Source organism: Cibotium barometz, chromosome 29 (genome assembly GCF_041138505.1).
Source record: "Cibotium barometz isolate CiBa-2024 chromosome 29, ASM4113850v1, whole genome shotgun sequence".
Lineage (NCBI taxonomy): Eukaryota > Viridiplantae > Streptophyta > Polypodiopsida > Cyatheales > Cibotiaceae > Cibotium > Cibotium barometz.
In genome coordinates, this window is record NC_141074.1 from 53,066,614 (window position 1) to 53,087,681 (window position 21,068).

The 21,068-nt window shown below is 47.1% G+C and overlaps 1 protein-coding gene across 1 annotated transcript; it reads left to right on the forward strand.

Moving 5' to 3' along the window:
- Window positions 1-304: 304 nt before the first annotated feature.
- Window positions 305-18,842, forward strand: LOC147622355 (heme oxygenase 1, chloroplastic-like). Its single transcript, XM_086823465.1, has 4 exons — window positions 305-869; window positions 18,120-18,343; window positions 18,444-18,551; window positions 18,655-18,842. Exons 1-4 carry the CDS (start codon window positions 419-421, stop codon window positions 18,745-18,747), a joined length of 876 nt encoding a protein of 291 aa, XP_086679591.1. The 5' UTR covers window positions 305-418; the 3' UTR covers window positions 18,748-18,842.
- Window positions 18,843-21,068: the final 2,226 nt, after the last annotated feature.

Below are 21,068 nucleotides of genomic sequence, written 5' to 3' on the forward strand. Positions count from 1 at the left end.
GTAGTTTTGGGACTCTTAGGACTCTTTTGTGGGGCACATACTACCCTGAGTGAGGTGCGTTGGCACGCACGGGGCTTATCGGTGGAGCTCGCAAGGCCAAGTAGAGCTGGTGCAACCATGGCGGCGGGCAAAGAGAGCATAGTTCTTATCGTTGCTTTTCTTCAGTGCAAGTAGTTCGTGTTGAGGCAGCTGCGTCCTAATGCGGTACTATCAACTTAAAAAAAAAAAAAAACCTCCCACGCGGAGCAAACCGCAATCAGAAAATCATATTTAGGAGATTCTTCCTTGCTTTCAGAAATGCGATCGAGATTCGCAACCCACCACCACCACGTATAGCATTGTCCGCTCTGGCAACGTTACTTGTATACATCACCAGTGATTTTTGCCTCTTTCAGACTGCTCTATTATTCGTACAACCATGGCCACAGCCACTGCCTCCATGAACGAGCTTCGTTTCGTGGACGCGAGGCCTGTCCTCGCAAATAGGCTCTCGTGCGAGCCACGGCGACGAACCCTATGTAGCAGCAGAAGCGGCCGCTCCGTTCTGCATCTTCTGAGCAACAACAGCAGAAGGCTGCCACAACAGAGATGGGCGAAAGTGGGTGCCGCTCGGGCGGCCGCCACGGCCGAGAAGCGCAAGGCATTTTACCCGGGCGAGGACAAGGGCTTCGTCGAGGAGATGCGTTTCGTGGCTATGAAGCTCCACCGCAAAGACCAGTCCTCCGAGGGCGAGAAAGAAGCTGAAGCTGATGACAAGCCCCTTGCCAAGTGGGAGCCATCCGTCCATGGCTACATCAAGTTCCTGGTCGACAGCAAGGCCGTGTACGACACCATGGAGAGCATTGTGCAGGAAGCCCCTCACCCTAGCTGTAAGTCCTGGTCATGGCACTTGGTTTTGTCTCAAGGCTGCTATGCTTTTTTAATTCTTCTTCAAAAAATGCTTAATGAAGTAATTTATCTATGATGGTCAATTGATCTGTAAGGGTATACCTCTATCTTAGGATGGGTTGATCCTCTAGATAGGAGAATGGGTTGAGCCCTTGAATACATCGAAACTCATAGTCTCATGCACTCTACCACTAAGCTACACAAGCTTGTTGTTGATCTTGGGTATATTAAGTAAATAACTTCTGTTTTTGTTCTTCAATAGGGCTAGCTTTTTCTGAATTCCAGTATAAACAGCTTTTTACTTACATACTCCAGCATTACATTACCTATTATTATTTTTGGAACATACTAATAAAATCATCTTATGGACACACAATCATGCTAGAAATGGTTTATAGTTAATTTTTGTGCCCAGGTGTGGTCATGTGGTCATTTACTGTCCATATCATGCTGGCTACCATCATGATAAGGCTTTTGTGCTGGCTATGTGACCTAATTTGGTGTTAATTCTTTGTGGGCTTTTCATGAGAATGTTTATCGGATTATGTCTTGACTTTTAGGCTTGTGCGGGTTGTAAAAATAATGTCCTTGAGTTTGCCTATTTTTGTTAAGGTGTTTTACCTTGGATTGGCTATAAGGCTGGCGATCTTATCAAATGCTTTACTATCAAGGGTTGGGCAACAGTTGGATAGGTGGGTTCTGGAGGGGCTTGATTGCCCATGCATGAGTAGCCACCCCCACGTGTCGTGAGATCCTTTGACAAGAGGGATGGCCGGTTTATGTGTGGGGCCTTGTTATTGATTTATCTCACCCAAGCTTTCATTCATTTGGTTAAGACAGGATAGTCCATGGCTGGGCTAATCATGAACAAACGAGAGAGAGAGAGAGAGAGAGAGAGAGAGAGAGAGAAAGATTTTATTAACGTCTTCCAAAAGACCAAACTCGGTCTATGAGACAAATCGGTGTACCTGAATGGGGTATCCTCTGTCATCCCAACAAAATGAAAAAGTATTGAACTAAAAAGCTGAATGTGGGTGTGCAATAAGTACAATGAGTGGGGGAGGGGATGGAGCTCTACTACTAGGAGAATGCAATAAGTACAATGAGTGGGGGAGGGGATGGAGCTCTACTACTAGGAGAATGCAAAGCTATATGCATGGAGTATACAATCATGATATGCAACCTAGCTAGCTCCATCCTGTACCATACTGGGGTTATAAAACGGTATACATCAATGAAGGGGGTGTCCATAGCTCCCTGAAGAACATGCCTGTGTCTGCTTTGAAGCGAGCCAGTCACTCCATGCTGCATATCCCCATGTCAATCTAGCTCTGGCTGTTGAACCCATGGTGAAGCGTGTGGCTGCTGCAGAGAAGGTAACCCCTAGGTACACGTATGATGTCACCACCTCCACCTGGCGTCAGCTGACTCCTGCCCTGTCTTGATGTATGAAAGACCATAACCTTGGTTTTCACAAGGTTCACAATAAGACCCCTCTGTCTGCAGTAATCATCGAGTGCATGTAGATGCTGCTGCAGACCTTTTGGAGACTCAGACACTAATACAATATCATCGGCATAAAGCATAATATGTACTGAGGTACCTGCTAAATCAACTCCATCTCTGCCTCCCCGTGTAATGAAGTCAGCCACCTCATCAATGTATAACCCAAATAGAATGGGGGAAAGTGGGCATCCTTGCTTCACACCAATGGTGTTAGCAATAGTCTCAGACATACCTCCTGGACATCTGACTCGCCCAAAAACCTGCTCATATAATGCATAGATGCCCCATGTCATATCTGCTGGTATGCCAAGAGACTGCAGGCGCTGAAAGAGCCTCTCTCGTGGTACTGTGTCAAATGCCTTGCGGAAATCCACAAAGCAGCAATAGAGCTTTCTCTTCCTCACTCTGGCCTGATCAATCATACATCTCAAAGTGAATACATGGTCAGTGGTAGAGAAAGCTCTCCTGAAGCCTGCCTGCCCTGATGAGCGTAAACTTGCTCGCTCAGCATATAAGCTAAGCATAGTCACAAGGGACGGGGACGGGATGGGGGACGGCCATAAGTAGGGAACGGGGACGGGGGAGGGAACGGCACTCAAAAAATACTTTTTTTAAAATTTTTTCTACTCTACACTTATTCTACTTTGGAAGTACATCAAAATGAGCACAAATTTACACTAAAATGGTAAGCTTTTGAGTCATATTAATTATTAAGTAGATACAAAATGAGTCATGACTCAAGAGTCAGGAGTCAGGACTAAGCCTTAAGGAGGCAGAATACATGGACAGTCTCAAATGAGTCAAAAAAGTGCTAAAGACTAGAGGCTAGAGGCTAGAGCTAAGTAGTAAGGCCCATGAATCATGATCCATGAATGATCATCCACGTGAAGTGCTTGCCTCATGGTCATGGGTAGCTTGTGCCAAAGAAGCATCAAGCTCATCCTCAGCCTCATCCTCACTGGCATGCTGCTCCTGCACCTCATCCTCTTGTTGCTCTTCTTGTTGACTCATCTCCCACTCGGTGAAGGAATCTGCCTTCTTGGTCACGCTCTTACAAAGCATTCGCGCTGACGAAGACAAGGTCATTGGCTCGCTCTACCCCGAGTCGGTTCCTCTGTCATGACTCTGTGAAAGTGGAACAGCATGAGTGTCAGCATGGTGGTTGGTGAGCAAGATAAATATTTAATGATTCGTACTTGGGTGCCCGGTCAAATCGTTATATGTGTGGATATCCTCAAGTGTGAAGGGGGACCAAGGACTTTAATATTTATAATGTTTTAACCTTGGGTGGCCCCTAGGCATAAGAGGCCCTTAGAAAGTTTGATAAACTTTATAAAGGGGCCACTAGGATATTATTGGAGGGGGCTACTCCATTTTTGGAGGTACACGCCTCCCCCTTCACTCTCTCTTTTACTTTTTGGAGAAAGTCGACTGGCTGCGTGGAAGGGAGGACATGCTGGTCGGTTGGCTGCGTGGAAGAGAGGACGTGCTGGTTGGCTGCGTGGAGGAGAGGACATACAGGCTGCTGCACGTCATCTGGCGCAGGGCTGCTGTACGATAGCAGGTACAGGCTGCTGCACGTCTACTGGCGCAGGTGGCTGCAGGGTGACCAGGTACAGGTTGCTACTGTACAGGTGCTGCAGGCGGGTACTATACGGACAGAACAATACAGTTGCTGCAGGACATCTGACGCAGATTGGTACAGGCTGGTACGGCTACTGCAGACTTTCTGACGCAGGGGGCTGCGGTCCACTTACGCATACGGAAACTGAACTGATAGTCCTGTCCAGCAGATACAGGTGGAAACTGTACGGACAGTCCTGTCCAGCAGGTACAGGCGGGTACATCTGTCCATGTCTGCAGGCAGCGCATCAGTCAGGCGGCTGCAGGTACACTTCTGTACAGACAGGTACAGGTGGGTACAGTCGAGTTCAGTCCAGCAGTTCAGGTGGTGCATCAGTCAGGTGACTGCAGGGAGGGAAAGTACAGATAGGTACACACGTGCTGCAAGTACAGACCCATACAGACAAGTGCACACGTGTGATGCAGAGTTGTTGATACAGGCGGCTGCAAGTATAGACTGGTACAATCAATCCCTCCGGTGCAGAACTGCGCATAAAAGTTGGTAAGCTCTGAACATATCTTTCTTTCTTTCTTTCCACTGGCTTATGTCTGCTGTCTGCAGAGTTGTTTCATCTGGCCCTTTGTGAGAGGAAGGGTATAGCAGTTTGAAGGGTGGAAACAGAGACTGGACAGAGGATCCATCTTTTGGACAGTTTTCGAACATGCAACATGTCTTTGGTGCTAACTCACAGAGTTCCTTTTTCGGACAGCCATCTATTCCACAACAGTCTATGCATCTAGGCTATTTTGGTGGTGGCTCTGTGTTCCAATCCATGACTGGGGGTTATCCTCAGGGAGGCATGGGTATTCCAGGGAATTTTGGAGCTAGTTTTCAGCCTGGTATGCAAGGGAATATGTATGGTGGTATGCAGTCCGGAATGCAAGGAAACATGTTTGGGGGCATGCAGCCCGGAATGCAAGGAAACATGTATGGAGGCATGCAGCCCGGTATGCATAGTGGTATGTTTGGAAACATGGCTGGAATGTATGGAATGCCAGGTGTGGGAACTGGCAATATTGACCCTATGATGGGCATGAATGCCGGGGGTAGCAATCTTGTGAAGCCACTTCCTTACGATAATCTAACGCCTATGGGTAAGGCGAAGGATTATAAGGAAGGGGGAGTTGCTGTGAAATTTGACACGTTCAGTGGGGCCAAAGATAAGTTAAAGGCACTTACTTTTTTACAGCAGTTTGATGCTGCTTTTTCTGGTGGTAATTACACGGAATCCTCTAAGGTGAGAAAAGCTGCGACTTTTCTCGAGGGCAATGCATTGCAGTGGTTGTCCACTCTTCTTTTACAAGGCATAGCACCATCTACTTGGGTACAGTTTATGCAGGTGTTCTCCTCCGTATGGCTCACATCTACTTTTGAGGTGGATGTAATGACAACATGGCACAAGTTGGATGCATCAAAGTGTGAAAATCTTGAGGATTATTTAGAGAAGTTTTGGGAAGCTTTACTCCCAGTTACCTCCTATCGTGCAGTGCCTTTGTCTGAGCAGGTGGAGAAGTATTGTTGTGGGTTGCCCAAGGAAGTGCGTGACTATTGCATAAAGACTGGAGTAACAAATATGTTGCAGATGATAGAGAATGCTATGACGGCAAATGCGTTACTCACTGGGGTCTCATTTGGATTTAAAGGAAGTAAAAGCTCAAGCAAGAGATCTGAAAAGTCAGGGCATGCTTCGCGTTATGGCTCTGTGCACTCATTCATGGTATCATCGCTCGTGGTTCAGCGTTAATCTGCTGCCCCAGTCAGCTTTAACTTTCCACCCCAGATCTGCCTCAGTTTTCAGCACCTTCACATCTGCATTTTCTTCTCAGATCTGCTGCTGGTTGGCTGGCTTCTTCCGGCGCCTCTCCACTGCAGATTCTGGTCTTCCCTCACTGGTTTGATCTCTGAGATCCCCCTTTTCACCTGTTGGCTGCTCCTTTTCAGGGCTGCAGCATTTGTCTTGCTGCGTTTCCTTCCCTAAAGGTGGCTCTTGCAGTTTTTGGTGTTTTGAGTTGAGGATTGGTGGCTTTTGGTACCTGTGGTGGACACTCCTTCTGAGACTGTGCATTTTTTAATGAGATTCAGCCCAAGCTCTTGTGATGGCTGCCCCGACTACACTGCAAAGTTGGATGGCTCCAACTACACTTTGTGGAAGGTGAAGGTGAAATCAGCCTTGGGTGGCGTGGATCTCTGGGATTGGCTTGTTACACCTGCCAATGCCAGCCCTCCCACCCTTGCTTCCGGTGGTGTGACTCAGACACAGATTGATATTTGGCAGGAAAATGATCGTTGTGTTTTTTCTTTTCGGATGTTGAATTGTCAGGATTTTGTTCTCTCTCATGTGCGCACAACAAACACTGCACATGAAGTTTGGAAGGCATTTGCAGATCTTTACGAGATTAAGTCTTCGGGACGGATTTTGGCTTTGGAAAAGCAGCTTATGAACTTGTTAGTTTCTGCCTTTCCATCTTTATTTGCTTTCATCTCGAAGATGAAATCTCTCTGGGACGAGCTTGCTGTTTGTGGCAAGGATATCGCTACAGAGGATATGGCTTTCGGCTTCTCTCCAAGCTTCCAAAGAGGTTTGATGCTTATTTTCAGTCTCTTGTTTCTTCTCCTCGTCTTGTTCCAGTCACTTGGGAGGAAGTTCTCCCCTCCATTATGCAAATTGAGTCTCGCTTTGAGGAGCGGTCTGGCACCTCTGGTGGTTCTGATGGAGCTTTGGCTGCACGAGATAAAGGGAAGAATCAACAGAAGAAAGGGAAAGGGGGTTCTGACAAGAACTCCAAGGATAACGACAAGGATAAAGACAAAGACAAAGACAAAAGCAAATCTTCAAAAAACAAGGACATTGAGTGTCATTATTGTGGCACGAAGGGTCATAAATTGCCCCAATGTCACAAGAAGAAGCGGGATGAAGAAGCAAAGAACACTTTCTCTACAGCGGTGTCTCAGACCAAGAAGGATGATGGTATTCTTCTATTATTAGGTACTCGTTGTGTACTTGCTCTTGTGACTTCTCAGTCGCGGTCGTGGATTGTGGATAGCGGTGCTACTACTCACATGGCACTCCATCGAGATTGGTTTGAGGACTTCACTGCCAGGACAGGCGAGATCACTTTGGGTGATTCTTCTTCCGTGCCGGTGCATGGACATGGCACCATCCCCATCTTCCGCTTCTCCGAGGACAAGAGGTACTTCTCTGACGTTCTGTACACTCCAGATTTGGCATTTAACCTTTTGTCAGTGAGTGCTCTTATAACTCAGGGTGCGGAGGTGATCTTCTCTTGTTATGAGATTACCATTTGTGATAAGGAGACTGGTAGCATCTTGGCTCAGGGAGTCCAAGATAGTGGTTTGTATAAGTTGACTGCTTTGCTTTCTTCTGGTTCTTCTTTAGCTCTTTGGCATGCTCGGTTTGGCCATTTGAGCTATCAGCTTCTACAGCGAGCTTTGAAGGATGGGTTGGTTGAAACTTGAGGGTTTACCGACCATCAAGGCTCCCATCTTTTGTTTGTTCCTCTTGTTTATAAGAGAAGCAACACCGAGCTGCCTTTCCGAAGGAGGCGACACACAGATCTTCGATATCACTTGCTCTTGTTCATGCAAACTTATGTGGTCCTATGAGTACCGCGTCTTTGAGTAAGGCGTTGTACATGCTCGTGATGGTGGATGACTTCTCCAGATATACTTGGGTCTTCTTTCTGAAGTCCAAGGATGAGACTTTTTAGCGCTTTTGTGATTGGAGGGTTGAGGTGGAAAAAGAGACCGGTTCCTCCGTCAAGGCTCTCAGGACCGACAGAGGGGGTGAGTTTACATCCTAGGAGTCAGCAATATTGCAAGGCTCATGGCATTCGGAGACAGCTTACTACAGCGTATACTCCATCACATAATGGAGTTGCAGAGAGGAAGAATAGGACCATTATGGAGATGGCCCGTGCTATGCTTGAGCATTCTTCGTTACCTCGACATTTCTGGGCTGAGGCGGCTTCTATTGCTGTCTACATTCAGAACAGGTCTCCTACTGCTGTTCTTTGACATAAAACTCCATATGAGGCTTTGCATGGTGAGAAGCCCTTTGTTGTTCATTTACGGGTGTTTGGTTGTTCGGCGTATGTACATGTCATGTGCATGAATATGCCATGGACATTCTTAGAGATTCTCTAGCAGCGGTAACCAGAAAAAGACCATTAGAGCCAGGGTTATGGAGCACAGAGTGCAGATTGGCTAGAGGGGACTTGGAGAATACCAGGATGCTGTCGGCTGCATGAAAAGGGTACCGTCGGCTGCTTCCAGGCATAGTTTCCAGAAACGGCGTTTCTGGACCACCGAAACGTGGAAACGTTTCGGAAACGTTAACGGCGTTTCCAAGTTTTATTTTTTCCAAGGTTTAGAAACCCGCGTGCTCTCTTTCGCCGGCATTTTCGGCCTTCTTTCCGCCGCTTTCCGCCGCCTGTTTGGAGCTGCTCTACCCATCTACCTTGCCCTCTACTCCTCTACCTCCACATCAGCCCTCTACCACGCCCTCTACCTCTCTACTTGGGGCCTCCACCTTTGCCATCTAAGCTCTACCAAGCAAGAAGGAGTCACACCTTGCTCGCAGCCTGCAGGACCAGAAAAACAGCCTCCACTTCTCGAATCTCTCCGAGTCTTCCGACCTCGAACCGCACAAGTAAGTTAAGTAACATGGCTCGGACTCCGGATCCTTTTTGGCAGCATGTGGAGCAAGTGGGGGGTTATGCAGGATCTGGTGGCTCCAGGAAATGGAGATGTCCAGCACATCTCTCTCTCTCTCTCTACTCTCTCTCTATATCCGCGTTTTGCATCAGATGGTTTCCAGGAGTGTTTAGGGCTGAAAGAAGACTCCCAGAGCTTCCGCGTGTTACATTGGTATCAGAGCATCAGGCTCAGCAAAGCTAAACACTGACTCAGTCCCATATGATGGTGTACAAGTCCAAGGTATAGGAAAGTACACGGATACGAAGCCCAAGGCAAGGAGCACAGAACCGGGAAGAACTCCTAGGAGGTTTGTTGGTGGTGTTCCACAGTGCCAAAGGGGATGGCAGTCCTGTGAGCCAGATAGGTTCTTGGGCAACGGTCCCAAGGGAGGTTTATCCTCCAAGGGGTGATGTGAGAGTGCCAGACTCATTTCTCAGGAATGAAGACCAAGACAGTGTTCAAAGTTAGGGCAGGAATGGATTGTGGACTAGATGGAACAGATGCATAGATCTTATTATGAGACAGAGTGGTTTTGGAGACCGGGCCGGGCTTTGAGAGAAAAGGGTTGCCAGGGATGGATGGATGACAGAGGGACTCCGAGAATAGAGTGGGATGATGACAGTCATCCAAGAACAGGTTGGAATCCCGTCATCAAGTTTAGCAGAGGGGGATGTCATGTGCATGAATATGCCATGGACATTCTCAGAGATTCTCCAGCAGAGGTAACCAAAAAAAGACCATTAGAGCCAGGGTTATGGAGCACAGAGTGCAGATTGGCTAGAGGGGACTTGGAGAATACTAGGATGCTGTCGGCTGCATGAAAAGGGTACCGTCGGCTGCTTCCAGGAGGGGTCGGCTGCACCAGAAACCAAGGCGACTCAAGGGGCATCCAGACATGGCAAGGCGGCTGCAAATAATAGCATGTTGGGATTTATTAGCCAGTCGGCTGGCCGACTGCTGGTCGGCCAGCACTTCTCTTTTCCCAAGGGCCTATAAAAGGCACTCAAGGCTCATCATTCTTTTCATTCAATCTCCTAGGGATTGGGTCAGTAGGAGTCCTATAGTAGGACGAGATTTTTGGGTGTTTACACCTTTTTATGAAGGCAGCCTAGGACTGTAGCAAAGTACCCTTTTTGTACCATATGAAATATACTGAATTTCCAGCACATCTCTCTCTCTCTCTCTCTCTCTCTCTCTCTCTCTCTCTACTCTCTCTCTATATCTGCGTTTTGCATCAGATGGTTTCGAGGAGTGTTTAGGGCTGAAAGAAGACCCCCAGAGCTTCCGTGTGTTACAGTACATGTTGTCACAATATGCAGCGGAGATGATGACCAAATCTGAAAACACAAGAGCAAGAACAATGCAGAAAATAGATAGCACAAGAGAAGGAGAGAGAGAGGCGTGTAACTGTGCTCTATATACACAAGATCCCGAGAAAATACAAGATACAGTGGCAAGGGGCATTTTATATGGCCCCAAACAAGCAGTCGGCCTGTAGAAAGGCAGCCGACAGGGACTGAAAACTCCACGACCAGCAAAGTGCACCAGTCGACCAGTTGTATCAAGTCGGCCAACAACTGTGAGAGGTCGTGGACCTGAAGAATCAGTCGGCTAGCTCATTGGCCCTCTTGCCAACACAGGGCAACCACCCAAGCCAAGAAAAATAGGGAAAAATGGGAAAAAAATACGGAGAGTGGGGAAAAATGAGAAAACACCTAATAAGGGTGAGCACACCCACAATAGAGGCCCTGGTGTATAGATATAGACAGGAGATGACTTCTAACACCCCCTCTCAGCTCTTGGCTGTGAAACCAACCCCAGGGAGCTGGAGTGCCACCGGAGCATAGCTTGAGGTAGAGACTTCGTGAAGAGGTCCGCCGCATTGTCCTCGGTCGAACAATAAAGTAGCAAGATGTCACCAGCCAAGATCTTCTCACGTACAAAGTGGTATTGTATCTCTATGTGCTTGGTCCGGGCATGGAAGACCGGGTTCCGAGCAATAGCTATACAGCTCTAGTTATTGCACTGGATGACTGTGGGCTCCTTCTGTGGAAACCCAATCTCGCCAAGCAACCTCCGCACCCACACAACCTCGCAAGCGGCACCACAAGCAGCCTTGTACTCTGCCTCTGTCGAAGATAAGGCAATAGTTGGCTACCTCTTACTACTCCAAGAAATTGCTCCTGAGACGAGGGTAAAACTGTAACCTAAAGTAGATCTCCTCGTGTCTGGATCTCCTCCCCAATCTGAGTCACTCCAACCTTGGAGTCGAACTCCATCCATCAATCCCCCTCCTGTGTAGAAGAGTCCAAGATCCTTCGTACTCTGGAGATACCGCAAGATCCGCAATCTTGCGTCCCAATGAGACTTCAATGGCGTTTGCATGAATGAGCTCAACAGCCCCACGGAAAAGCTCAAGTCCAATCTGGTGTTCAGCAACCAGATCAATGAACCAACTAGCTTCCGATACTGAGAGGCATCAACTAGCTCACAAGGATCATTAACAGTTAACTTTGTATTCGGGTCCATCGGCGAAGTAATAGGCTTGCAGTTTTCCATCCCAAAGGCCTCAAGTAACTCATGAACATACCACTGCTGTGAGAGACGAAAAACCCCCTCTGGGTCGCCAGATCTCCAATCCCAAAAAGTAGTGGAGTAAGCCTAGGTCGGTCATCTCAAACTCCTTTGACAAGGCAGCCTTCGTCACGCCAATGTGCTCCACATGACCGCCGGTGAGAATGAGATCATCCACATAAAGGATGATACAACCATGCCGCGTTCCCGAAAGAGATACAGGTTGGGATCTGCAACCGATCTCTGAAAACCAGTGCGAAGAAAGAAGGAATCAATCTTCTGATTCCAAGCCCTGGGAGCTTGTTTAAGACCATACAAGGCCTTACGTAACCTGTAAACCATCCCTTCTGATCTTGGAACAACAAAGCCTGGAGGTTGCTCAACATGCACCTCCTCCTGCAAGTCACCATTAAGGAACGCATATTTTACATCCATTTGATACACAGGCCACCTCTGAGAAGAAGCAAGGGCAAGAACGGTCTGAATCGTGGTCATCCTTGCTGTCGGTGCAAAGGTATCCTCATAGTTGATGCTTGGTTGCTGAGCATAACCCTTAGCCACGAGCCTGGCTTTGTGTTTGTCCACCGACCCATCAGACGCATATTTGGTCTTAAAGACCCATTTGACACCAATGACTGACCGTTTCGACGGCCTCGGTACCAACTCCCATATGTTGTTCTTCTCGATGGCATCAAGTTTCACCTGCATGGCTTTCTTCCAAGTATCCTGTGAAAGGGCTTCCTTGACGGAAGTGGGCTCCTTGTCCCGCATGATACGAGACATCAAAGCATAGTTTACTTGAAGAAGCTCCGCTGCATGACTTTTGTCTCGGACTCTGTGCGATCTTCGAGGGCTGTGCTCTGTGGTCCATTCAGAGGGAAGCTCCGTGACACCCGACTCCCGAAGGGTGTCTATTAACCACCTGGGTACTCGAACAGAACACGGAGCCTCCTGCTGCTGCGGGGGCTCAACTCCAACTGCGGGCTTAACCTCTTGTACTGACTGTGGTTGTCCAGCTGGAACAATGGACTGGGAATCATCATTAGACTCCTCTGGGTCTCCAAGCAGTGGCGGCTCCTCGACAGTGGAAACTGGAACATGCTCATCAAAGACCACATCCTTGCTGACAATAATCTCATTCCTTTCTGGATCATACAATCTGTATCCCTTGGAAAGAGAGTTATACCCCACAAATATAAGCTTACGGGACTTGGAGTCAAGCTTCCCCCTCTGCTTCTTCGGAATATGTACATACACATCGCTCCCAAACACACAGAAGTGGGAGACACCAGGTTTCCTGCCAAAGTATGCCTCAAAGGGAGTCATATTAGGTACTGAAGTCGTTGAGGGTATGGACAGCCGTTGCCACAGCCTCTCCCCAAAGTGGACGAGGAAGATCACGATGCTCTAGCATCGCCATCTCCACCACAGTCGTGTTTTTGCGTTCTACCACTCCATTCTCTGAAGGCGATCCTGTATTGGCCAGTTCCCTCTTGATACCATGATCTGCACAAAATCTGACGAAAGCATTCGAAGAGAATTCACCTCCTTTGTCAGCCCTGAGAGTCTTTACTTGCAATCCAGACTCTTTCTCCACCATCACATGCCAATCCTTGAACTGTGCAAAAGCTTGGTCCTTCTGGGAAAGAAAATAGACCCATGTGAATCTGGAACAGTCATCAACAAGCAGCATGAAATATAGAGAATCTCCCAATGATGGTGTTTGCCGAGGTCCACACAAGTCAGTGTGAACCAACTCCAATGGTTTTGAAGCCCGCCTGGAAGCCTGCTTCGGAAAGGATTCCTTGTGCTGCTTATCACGTATGCAAGAACTGCAACGTCCTTGCCTGTTGCCAACATTTGGCAAGCCAACCACCATCTGGTCCCGGAAAGCTCGCCGTAGTGCGCCCACATTTAAGTGGCCAAACCGAAAGTGCCACAGATCTCCGACCTGAGAACCTGTCAATGAGGAGAGTTTGTAGATACCATTCTCCACGCCACCTTCCCAAACAACTTGGCCAGTCTCGCGGTCCCATAGAGCAACTGAATGCTCCTCAAATTCCACCCGAAAGCCAGTCTTGCATACTTCATGCATTGACAGAAGATGAAAGCCAAGAGCAGGGACGTAAAGAACATGGGAGGAATGCTTACCCCCCTTGCCGTTGGGAATAATCTCCATCCGGCCCTCATTGTGAATCGGAATAGTGGAGTTGTCGCCAATGAAAATGCGACCTGATTGCCGTTTGAGAATCCTTTGCGGTGAAGCCAACTGCCTCCTCGCTCGAAGACGATGAAGTATCTGAGTCCATCATCTCTAAGTGCACAAATGCCGGAGTCTTTGCAGTTGAGGCTGAAGAATCAGCACTCTTCCCAGTCCGCTTAGGACACTTCCTCCAATAGTGGCCTTTCTCGCCACAATCGTTGCAGGTTCGCTCGGCCTTCAGTTTCTCTCGGTATGCATCAGGCTTCTTCTCTAAAGACTTCCCCGATGAAGCCTTCCCTTTGCCCTTGTTGTTATTCCGGACTTTTGACCGTTGGCCAGTTAAGGCCTCTTAACCCCCACCTTGAGGAGGTTTCGTGAATCTTTCCTCCTGGTCCAAGACCATGGGCACAAGCTCCTCCCATGTAATGGTGCTGAGCCTGCCACTGGTAATCAAAGAAGAGTAGAAAGCGGAATACTGAGAAGGCAAGTGTGACAACAAAGTGATGGCCATATCTTCTGACGATATCTCCTTCCCAGCTTGAAGGACTTCCTGTTGAAGGGCCTGCAGCTTGTTAATATGCTCCCGCGTCGTCGATGACTTTGCAGGGTTCATAACCCGCATCTGTACTTTCAAGGAAATCCTTTTCATGGGCGATACCTTGTTATAAAGAGAAGCCAAGTGCTGCCATATGCCTCTGGCCAACGTCATATGCTTTACATGATTGATTACCTGCGGTGTGCAATTGAGGAAGATAAATGAACGGACCCTGGCGTTGACATGATCCCACAACTTTGCATGTGCCTCGTGGTTCTTTCTGGTTGATGGTAACTCCCCTTCCTCTGCTTCCAGCCGTGGAACCCCAACAACGATGAAATCAGCAAGGTCATATGACTCCAGAATAGATTCCATCATAACCTTCCATATGCCGTAGTTATTTCCGTCGTCCAACTGATGGTCCACTGGGAACGTGGGGAGAGTTGGGATCTTCACATGCTTCTCAGCCATCTCTAATAAATCTGCCACTACGGGGATGTAACTGAAAAAGAGTGGGTGGGTGGGGAAAAAAAGAACTTACACTTGCAAGTGGCTGTCCAGCAAATCAGCCCGCCGTCCTCTTGCTTCTCCTCTTCCCGAACAGTACACCAATCAGCAACCAACAGTCCCCCTCTTGCTCACACAAGTTCCACGATTTATCAAGAGCCTAGAGCTTTGATACCATGTCAGAATATGCAGCGGAGATGATGACCAAATCTGAGAACACGAGCAAGAACAGTGCAGAAAATAGACAGCACGAGAGCAGGAGAGAGAGAGGCGTGTAACTCTGCTCTATATACACAAGATCCCGAGAAAATACAAGATACAATGGCAAGGGGCTATGGGGCCATTTTATATGGCCCCAAACAAGCAGTCAGCCTGTAGAAAGGCAGCCGACATGGACTGAAAACTCCACGACCAGCAAAGTGCACCAGTCGGCCAGCTGTATCAAGTCGGCCAGCAACTGTGAGAGGGCGTGGACCTGAAGAATCAGTCGGCCAGCTCATGGGCCCTTCTGCCAACACAGGGCAACCCCCCCAAGCCAAGAAAAATAGGGAAAAAATGCAGAGAGTGGGGAAAAATGAGAAAACACTTAAGGGCGGGCACACCCACAATAGAGGCCCTGGTGTATAGATATAGACAGGAGATGACTTCTAACACATGTGCCTAAGGAGCATCGCTCCAAGTTGGACTCAAAGTCTCAGTGCATGACTTTTCTTGGATACAGTACTGTGTCCAAGGCATATTGTCTTTATGATCAGCAAGCTGGGAAAGTTGTTGTGAGCCGTGATGTGGTGTTCGACGAGACACCTACATCTTCAGAGGGGGGTGGTGAGCTTCTACTTCCTCCGTCCCCTTCTCCGCCGCCGCCGCCTCCTCCTTCCTCAGTCACATGATGATGACTCTGCTCCACCTTCAGCGAGTTAGAGCAGATCTGTGCTGCTTGGATGGTATTTTCAGACAGTTAGTGATTCTGGGTTACGTGAGCTTTCTTCTGCTTCTCTGCCTGGTTCTCATTCACGAGGGCAACATGTTTGTTAACTATGCTCTTATGTCCTCTATCATTCATGGTCCTTCTGATCCCAGTTCTGTGGACGAGGCTCTTTCACATGAGCCTTGGCATCGTGCTATGCAGGCAGAGCTGGATGCTATTGAACGGAATGGCACTTGGATTTTGGTGCCTAGGCCACTGCAGCGTAAGGTGATTGGTGTGCGCTAGATCTTCAAATCGAAGTTCTGAGCTGATGGCAGCTTGGACAAGTACAAGGCCAGGTTGGTTGCCAACGGTTATGCTCAGCGCCCTGGAGTCGACTTCGATGAGACCTTCGCTTTGACGGCCCGGATGACTACCATTTGCACCGTTCTTGCTCTTGGAGGACAACATAGATGGCTCGTATTCCAGATGGACGTCAAGTCGGCTTTCCTGAATGGAGAGCTTACACAGGAGGTTTATGTTGATCAGCTGCCGAGATTTGTTGTTCCAGGCAAACAAGATCAGGTGTACCGGCTGAAGAAAGCTTTATATGGTTTGAAGCAGGCTCCACGGGCTTGGTACCAGTGGATTGATGAGTTCTTTCAGAAGCCCGGCTTGCGCCGTTCTCATGCATATTCGAACCTTTATATCCTCCTTTAGAGGGGGTTGATTGTTATCATTATGGTCTATGTTGATGACCTCATCTTTACATGTTCTTATTCTGTGAGGATCCATTCAGTCATGGATGCTTTGGACATAGAGTTTGAGATGACGGATCTTGGCCTTTTGCATTATTTTCTTGGCTTTGAGATTTGGCAGACCTCGAAGGGCATTTTCTTCTCTCAGCAGAAGTACACACGGGAGATACTTGACAGATTTTTGATGACTGGATGCAAACCAGTATCTTCTCCTATGAATACTAGTGAGAAACTCTCTCTTCTTGATGCTTCTATAGGGATTGATCAGGGATAGTATCGGGTTCTTGTCAGTTGTTTGGTTTGGTTGACCTACTCCCGATTGGACGTGTGTTTCGCAGTCAGCTTATTGAGCTCTTTCTCGTCCAAACCTTGTCAGTAGCATTGGCGGTGTGCTCTCAGAGTTCTTCGGTACTTGCATGGTACTTTGGACTTTGGCATCTTCTATGGCCAAGGATGTACTCTTCTTGGATGGTCTGATTCAGATTGGGCTGGAGATCCAGATACTCGGCGTTCGACCACCGGTTGTGTTTTTTCACTTGGGTCTGGAGCCATTTCATGGAGCAATAAAAAGTAACCTACTGTGGTGCTTTCCTCTACAGAGGCGGAGTATCATGCAGTTTGTTATGTTGCATGTGAGGCGATTTGGTTGCGGAGATTATTGGGGGAGCTTGGCTGTCCTCCTACCGGATCTACTCTTCTTTGGTGTGACAATCAGAGTTGAATCGCCATTGCCAAGAACCCTGTGTTTCATGCTCGTACAAAACACATTGAGATATAGTATCACTATGTTCGTGAACGGGTTCTTGCTGGAGATTTGCGTTTGGAGTATTGACCTTCAGCGGAGAATGCAACAGATTTGTTCACCAAGCCGGTTTCTCAGGGTTCCTTGGCTCCTCATCTTCAGCTTCTCGGAGTATGTTCAGCATCTGGTGCTGAGAGGGGGTGTTAGCACATTCATCCCCTGATTCTGCTCATCATTGGAGTCCCCTTTTTGGTCCCTTTTCATGGCCCTTGGTTGTGGGCTGGCCACCCTATTTTTGTATATTTTTTTGGCATTTTTCCTAGGTCGGGTACCTTTTTCCCAGTCGGCCAGGTTCAGATGTCCAGTCGGCCACCCCCTCTTACCTATAAATAGGTGGGCTGGCCTCCCTCTTTTCTCATAGTCTAGTCTGCTTTGCTCCCTCACTTATGAGACTCTTCATGTCTCTTGCTTGGCACTGTATCACTTCAGTATATTCAGCATAGTTGCTTCATATCTCTCTCTCTTGCACTCTCTTTGCACACTCTAGTGCTTGTTTGCTTCCGCTCTGTGCACTCATTCATACAACAAAACATACATCACAAAGTTGCCCAGTAGATGCCACATCAGAGGGCCAGTGTTAAGCCCAAGACACCAACTTTTTGCTTGCCGATGGCCACTATATGAAGTTGCCCAGCACACCAACCCATGAAATTGAAGCTACTAATTTAGAGCTTTTGCAGACTTTTTTAATTTGCGTTGGCTCTGGCATGGAAATGTTGCCGAAAGAGACTACTCTTCACCGACATGCATTCTGAGGGGAAGTTTTTAAACTTCCAAAATTATATTTTTTCCTATTATGTTTTAGTCATGGATTCTTTGCCCGGGAAGCTCCCCAAAATTTGAATTAAATATTTTGTATTTGTTTTCTTTTTGTGGCTCCATACCCCTGCATAGAGCGGGGGGGGGGGGGGGGGGGGGGGGGGGGGAGTGGTCGTGGATTGTCTTGTTAGACCGATGTAGGCTGTTATCTAGTGGTCAGGCTCTTATATCAGGTTCGGCATGAGAGTTCGGGTGTTGACATCACTTTGTTCTTTTGTATCACGTGATTGCAGAGAGTTATTATGGTTGAGATTTACACCTTTGGAGTGTCTCTGTGCAGATGCAGAATTTAGAAACACTGGTCTGGAGAGGGCTGCACCGCTTTCTAAAGATCTTGAGTGGTTCAAAAGCCAAGGCTATGAAATTCCCGAACCTGGTGAACCTGGATTAACCTACTCAGCTTACTTGAAAGAGTTGGCTGATAAGGATCCTCCTGCTTTTATTTGTCACTTTTACAACGTGTACTTTGCGCATTCAGCAGGGGGTCGAATGATTGGAAAGCAGGTATGGTTTCTTAGTCAGAGTGCGGATAGAAAGGTGTGGTTAAAACTTGCGTGGGTTCTCTCATCTCTATTTTTTGGGCTATCAATGCTCTTTTTTGTAGGTTGCTAACAAGATCTTGGATGGAGTGGATCTGGAGTTCTACAAATGGGATGGAGATCTGAAGGAGATGCTTACACGTGTAAAAGAAAAACTAAACAAAGTAGCTGAGGTAATTACCAATTCTCATGGTACAAGTGCTCGGGTGTTGGTATAGGAGTAGCATGGCCGTGATGCCTCCATAGTTATTTACAAAGATCCCTTTCTGATTTCAGGGCTGGACAAGGGATGAGAAGAATCGTTGCCTACAAGAGACAGAGAAGTCTTTCAAGAACTCTGGGAAGATATTGCGATTAATAGTCTCATGATAAATACGAAACTGATGTAATTGCATAGATTTGTCCTGGTATACTTTCTTCTGAAATATCCAGTGTTGTGGTCTTAAATGAGTTCTTCATTCCTGCATGTAGTTGTTGCACAAGATGTTACCTTCTCTTTGTTTCTCTCCCACATTTCTTGCAGCACACACGGGCACCTCTTAATTGTGGAAGTGCTGGTGGTTATGAGGATAAAGTCACAACTTTGTGTGATAGAAGTGTAGTGTAGTGAGCTTTTGGCTCCTACATATACCCTTGGCATCTATTTGAAATTTGTTGCCATGTACCTTGGATAACGGGGGTCTTTGTGGCACATGGGGATGCAAGACCCTTTCCAGAAGTGGCTGCTACTACTTGTAACTAACAAACGCACTTTCATGCATTCCTATTTGGGGTAACCTACTCACTAAAGCCTTGCTCGCAGATCGCAGATTCTAATTGTATGCCTGAGTCAAGCTACTCAACACTTAACAATTTGTCACCAAGTGTCTCAATTATGTGACATTCCAGCATAAGTGACATGGATTTGAATTATGTGACATGCTTGGGCAATTTAATAATCAAACCAGAAGTTTTAAATCAGCCCTGCCACCGTACCATAGGTTTGCATGTGGCCTGTGCTGGAGTGTGAAGTATTTGCACACTTGGAAAATACTTAACAGAGTACAACAATAGACGGAGTGGGGAAAGCATAAAAATATGGAGGTAGACCACATCCTACCTTACTACAACTGAGAGAATCTGTTTTCTTTCAGGTAACTAGGACCTCAAATTATTAAGCTGAAAAATGTTGGGGTTGAGGAGTTGCTCTCTGTAAGAGTGGGTTTTGGGTTGAGTATCCAGAGAGTATTTAGGCCTGGGATTGGGGTGAAACAAGGGTGCCCTCACTTGGACACTCTTTGGGCTATGCAGAGATGAGCTGGCTTGGCAAAGTGCTGGCAGACTTTATTGACAAGGTCCACATCTTAATTGAGACACTGCTTACCGTTCTCTTCTATTCATTTGATGCAACAGTATTGTCACACAAAGCAAAAGGCTTGCAGAGACCATTTGAGTGCGTTACCTTCCTTTGTATGCTATACTCCTGTACAGAATACGAAATGATGATAGAGAGAGGTGGCACCTATGCAAGAGGAGCATTAAATGTACAAGTATGCAAGGAAATAATTGAGTAGCATGTAAAGCTATGCGTATGCAATATTGAGGTTCTTCTCTAGGACAAGAATCTTCTTTGAGCAACACGCAATTGGCGGTCACCTTCATCTGTTTTGTAAAGGGTTTCATCTTCTTTTTCTAAGTCAGAGAGTAAATGAAGGAACACATGGAAAAACTTTGGGAGGGGGCAAAGGAACTATGCCTTGCTTTTAAAAACATGTTTGGTAATGTTGAGGCAGAGAAATAGATAATAAGACCTTGGAGACACATGGACAATTAGAATATGCCTCAAAAGACCTGTCTAAGAGAGTACTAATCATGGCCTCTTGAATGACGACCTACATACAAGAAGCTACATCTAGATACCCACAAACATTTCAAAAATGCATATTGTCCCATGGACATGAAATTCTTGGAACCGCATCCACTACCCAGAGGTGTGGTCATAGAGGGTGCAAAGAGGGATTGTGGACATGTCTTTTGATGAGAACTCACCATCTTGACCTTTGAAAGGTTGTAATTCCATTGTAGTTAGATGGCACTAGTGCTTGGAGCTAGTCTAGCTTTTGCCTTGTTACATAACATCATGTTCAATCGTGAGAGATGTACACACATGCACACATACCTCTGTGCGCCTCTCTCTCTCTCTCTCTCTCTCACACACACACACACACACACACACACACACGCATGTACACACACAAATAGCATCATCCAAGTTCTCAACAAATTTGATTAGGATCTATCATGCCATATCTTTTTAACTCCAAGGATTGGTCTCTAAGTTGTCAGGCTGCCACTTTGGCCTTTCCCACTTCATCAAACTCCCTTAAATCAAGGTGATCTTCGAACTTCTCGATCCAAGATTCGATCTCTTCTCTAATTTTCTACACCCTATCAAATTCAAAAAGCCTAGCCCTCTTGAATACTAGTCTAAGGGGTGCGTCTTCTCTCTCATGAAACCTCCTATTACCAAATCTATTGAAAATATGTATGGCTTGGTTTCCCATCCTAATTTCATTAAGGTCTATGCATTGACCTTCTCTCTGTTCATTCTCAAAATTGAGATCCCCTTATGTGGAATCTATCCCTTGAAACTTCCGTTTCTAAGTTGTACACAACCCTCTTCTTGAATATTCTCTAGCCCTAGATCACCT

What these genes read in the sequence shown, in the direction of transcription:
- LOC147622355 (XM_086823465.1), top strand. Translation starts at nt 419, where the DNA reads ATGGCCACAGCCACTGCCTCCATGAACGAGCTTCGTTTCGTGGACGCG. An exon ending in GGAAGCCCCTCACCCTAGCT is followed by an intron (nt 870 to 18,119) that starts GTAAGTCCTGGT and finishes GTCTCTGTGCAG; the next exon opens with ATGCAGAATTTAGAAACACT. An exon ending in AACTAAACAAAGTAGCTGAG is followed by an intron (nt 18,552 to 18,654) that starts GTAATTACCAAT and finishes TTCTGATTTCAG; the next exon opens with GGCTGGACAAGGGATGAGAA.